Source organism: Dipteris shenzhenensis, chromosome 3, assembly GCF_047967505.1.
Source record: "Dipteris shenzhenensis isolate YYH24624 ecotype China chromosome 3, Dip_SZ_1.0, whole genome shotgun sequence".
Lineage (NCBI taxonomy): Eukaryota > Viridiplantae > Streptophyta > Polypodiopsida > Gleicheniales > Dipteridaceae > Dipteris > Dipteris shenzhenensis.
The window spans coordinates 3,697,808-3,701,745 of record NC_141598.1 but is presented as its reverse complement, the minus strand read 5'-3'; the positions used below and the strand labels follow the sequence as shown (position 1 = coordinate 3,701,745).

At 50.9% G+C, this 3,938-nt stretch overlaps 1 protein-coding gene across 1 annotated transcript; it reads right to left on the bottom strand.

The window, feature by feature from the left end:
* Positions 1 to 1,800: 1,800 nt before the first annotated feature.
* On the bottom strand, positions 1,801 to 3,528 carry LOC147903241 (putative inorganic phosphate transporter 1-3). Its single transcript, XM_087371174.1, has one exon. The coding sequence runs from the start codon at positions 3,526 to 3,528 to the stop codon at positions 1,801 to 1,803; it is 1,728 nt and encodes a 575-aa protein (XP_087227300.1).
* Between the last annotated feature and the right edge of the window lie 410 nt (positions 3,529 to 3,938).

Genomic DNA, 3,938 nt, shown 5'->3' with positions numbered 1-3,938 from the left:
ATTCAATGCCCACTTTCCCTCTGTCTTTGTCTCTTCCCTCTCTCTCTCTCTCTCTGCTTCAATTCATTATCTACCATGGTCTCTGCCCTCTTTTTAGTGTTGCACCTCCAATTCATATTCTTTTTCGCTAAGCAGACCTTATGAATGATTTATTCACATTCACCTTGTTTTTTGTACCTATAGTGATGTTTCTATTAATTAATTTAAAACCACGCATTAGGGGAGAAATGGGGTCTCAAAAGGGCCTCATAAAGAATGGATTAAGAAATAGATTAAGTTAATTAGAATTGAGCCCACTATGGTAACCCATGGACTAACTACCCCCTAGCATTACCTAAACTGACATGGGAGCCTTTATTTTGAATTTAGGAAACCTTAGCCTTTGGATGGAGGTGGATGGTGGATGGGGATCAAAGGCTCAAAATGGTAGGCGGCTGAAGGGAGGTACCTTCGGTGGGATCCAAACTGGAAAAATTTGACTTTAGGGGGGGCATTTAAGAGGGAGAAGGCACCTTTAGTTGTGGACCATTGGATCTTGGCTAGATCTATGGTGGAGATGGATTCTAATGACGGGTGGAGATGGAGGCACATTTTGGAGGGTGGAGATGCATTTGCTTGAATGGATGGCTAGGATTGAAGCGCATAATCAATGGCCCGGATTGAAGCGCCTTTTTTATGCATCTCTGTCCTTGGATCTCCTCCAAATCAAATGGATGGCTCGGATTTAGGCGCCTTTTTGGTGTATCTCCTCCCTTGGATCTCTTTCAAATCAATGGCTACAGTTAAGGTGCCTTTTGCTTTAATGTCCTTCCTTAGATCTCCTACAAATCAATGGGTAATATTGTGGCTCTTCCTTATTGAATCTCCTCCATTGAATCTATTGCTTAATCAAAGGCTTATATTTGATCCCTCTAATCCTTTGATGGTATCCAGGCTTAGATCTACCCCTTAATCTAATGGCTGGGAGTGCTCTATGTAAAATTTGAATGTATCCCTTGAATTAGAGATTAGATCAAGGGCTAGGAGTAAAGACCATGGATCCAAACTCTAGGTTAGAGGTCTCCCCACCCTTAAATGTTTTTGTCAACCTCAACATAGCATTGCCCCACAAAAAGGAGCACTCCCATTGGCACACCTCAAATCCCACACTAACCCCTTGAAATTAGGAAACACTAATTGGGAGCCCTTTGAAGACCCCAATTCTCCCCTAATGTATATAGAGGCAGTGCTCAAGTGCACTCGTTCAGAGTCGTGCCATATGCTCGAAATCGCAGAGAAATGTGATAGCTCAGAATCACACAAATCATAGGTTTTTCTAAATCTCGCCCTTCACGAATGCATGGTTGCCACAATTTAGACCTCGGCCCTCGAGTGCCACTCTCAACGGATGGCATTTACACCATACGTCCTAAGTTGTCTTCACATCACTCAAATGCAAGCGCAAGGGGGAGCTTACTGAGATCCCTAATTCAATGGGGAGAACGCGGAGAGGTTCTGTTAATAAGAGAAAAGAAACAGTGGAAACCACATCAGGTGTGTTTGGAGAAACCGAGTTATGGAACGCGTTCGGGAGTGCTACAAGAGTGTAGGCGTTTATTAAAGAGGGCGATTTAAACTCCAGATGTTTTGTATCCGAGACTTCATGCACGGAATGGCGTGAGTCTTGTGGCTGGATCTGGAAAGGGAGTGTGGTGCCGTAGGAGGTCGTGGAGTGGACGGTGTCTATTATAAAGTGTAGGTAATTGGAATTCTGCATCAATATATTGGCTATGGCGATATAGTACTCATTAGTCGTAGTGATCAGACTGCAGCGCCGGTATTGGGCGCCGAGCTCGAGGCGCTGACCTGGCGAGTGCGGGAGAGGGTCTGGGCACTCGAGGCGAGATCGTCGTTTTCGCCGGTGATGTCCTCGAGGGCCCTGCCCTTGGTCTCGGGGACAAGGAAGCTGCATACTAAGCCGAGCGCGTTGCAGCAAGCAAGGAAGATGATGGCGTTGGCGGGGCCGATGCCTGGGCGGTACCCGGGGTCGCGATCCAGAGGGTGACCGGGGACGCCCTGGGCGGCGTAGACGAAGGCGTAGGAACCAACGATGGCGCCGAGCTTGCCAGAGGCGGCGGAGATGCCATGGCAGGTGGCGCGGAGGCGAGCGGGGAAGAGCTCAGCGGGGACGATGAAGGTGGTGCTGTTGGGGCCGAAGTTGGCGAAGAAGAGGGTGAGGGCGAAGAGGACGACGAAGAGGGCGACGTGACCGTCGCAGAAGCCATTGACGGGGTGGCTGCAAAACGGGCAGACGCCATGCGCGGGGCATTTGCTTCCTCGCAGAAACTCGAATTTGACGCCCAGCACGAACATGAAGATGGTCATGAAGAAGAAGCCCTGCACTTGCACTTTGAACCTCCCGAGCTTATCGATGAAGAAGACGGTAAACCAGTACCCGGGGACCGTGGCTGCCGCTGCGATCCTCGCCTGCGCGGTGGCTATGGCTAACACCTCGTCCAACGCGCTCATCGTCTCCGGCCCCTTGATCCACCCCACGTCCACGAACAGATCCTTCTGAAACAGATTCAGACTGTAGAACGCTACGTCCAGCAGAAACCACGTCGTCGTCGTCCCCACTAGATGCTTCCCGTGCCTCCTCACGAACTCCATCGACCATAACGTATACGCCTCTGCCTTCGCTACCTTCTCCTCCGCCCCTTGCTCCTCCACTATCTGCAACTCCAGCAACTTCGTCATGTCTTCCGCTGCCTTCTTTGCGTTTCCCTCCACCAACGCCGTGTACCGCGCCGTCTCCGGCATCTTGATCCGCCAGTACAACGTGAAGCCTGCTGGAATCGCGCCGCACATGAACACCAGCCTCCACACGTAGTCTGCTTGCCAAGGGAGAGACACTGCTCTATTGTCTTGATAGCTAATGTTTTCGCCCGCGATTTTCATGACGATCTTGGCCAGCACCATGGATACGATGGCAGCCGTGAGAATCCCGAAGCCCTGCATCGCAAACACGGCTGCTATGAAAGCCCCCCGCGTTCTCCTGTTGGCGTACTCCGACATGATTGTCGCTGAGAGAGGGTAATCACCTCCGATGCCAACTCCCAACCAAAATCGGAAGAATAACAGCGTAGATATTACCCCTTGCGGTGTTCGTCCCAAGGAGAAACCGCTTCCTAGCGAGGCGATAATCATTATAACCAAAGTGATCCCGTAAACCTTCTTGCGACCAAGCTTGTCTCCCGTCCATCCGAATAGTATCTGCCCCGCCACCGTGCCGCAAAACGCCACACTGGTGAGCGCGGCTTGCACGTTCGCAGGCAAGACGCCGGGCTTGGCCATGTAGTCGTGGCTATAATATATTCGTCCCAGGAGCTTGGACACGGTGGTAATGCAGAAGAGATCATAGGCGTCGGTAAAGAACCCCATTCCCGCGATGATCACCGCTGTCACGTGATAATATTGTGTTCTGGCCTTGTCAAGGGCGGAGAGCACCTCCAGCTGAGCTCCCTCTGAACGTTCTAAAGATTTCGCCATCGCTCTCTTTCTCGCGCGGGGCGCACACTCTCTGCACAAAGAAAGCATAATAAGAAAGCTAGCCGTTGCAAACCCAGTCAGAAGAGCTGAGCGTCGCAAGCCCAACGAATCAATCAAACTATGGGAGCTCACCTCGACAATCATCAAACTAAATCAGAGCAACGCAAACGACGAGATACCTGCAATGCAGTACGCTCTCTACGGCGTGCTGCAGTAGGAGACTTCCTGCCCGGATCACCAACACCTCCAAGCGCAGGTTCACCCGCCCGGGTGGTGGCTATCGACGCAAAAGGTCCTATAAATCGCAAGCGCAATAGCACGGCTTTTGGCCTGGAGTTGCTTGGAAAATCCGATGGGAATGGTTCAATCGTATATTCTCAACATCCTCTTGTGTCGATCATTCACTCTGT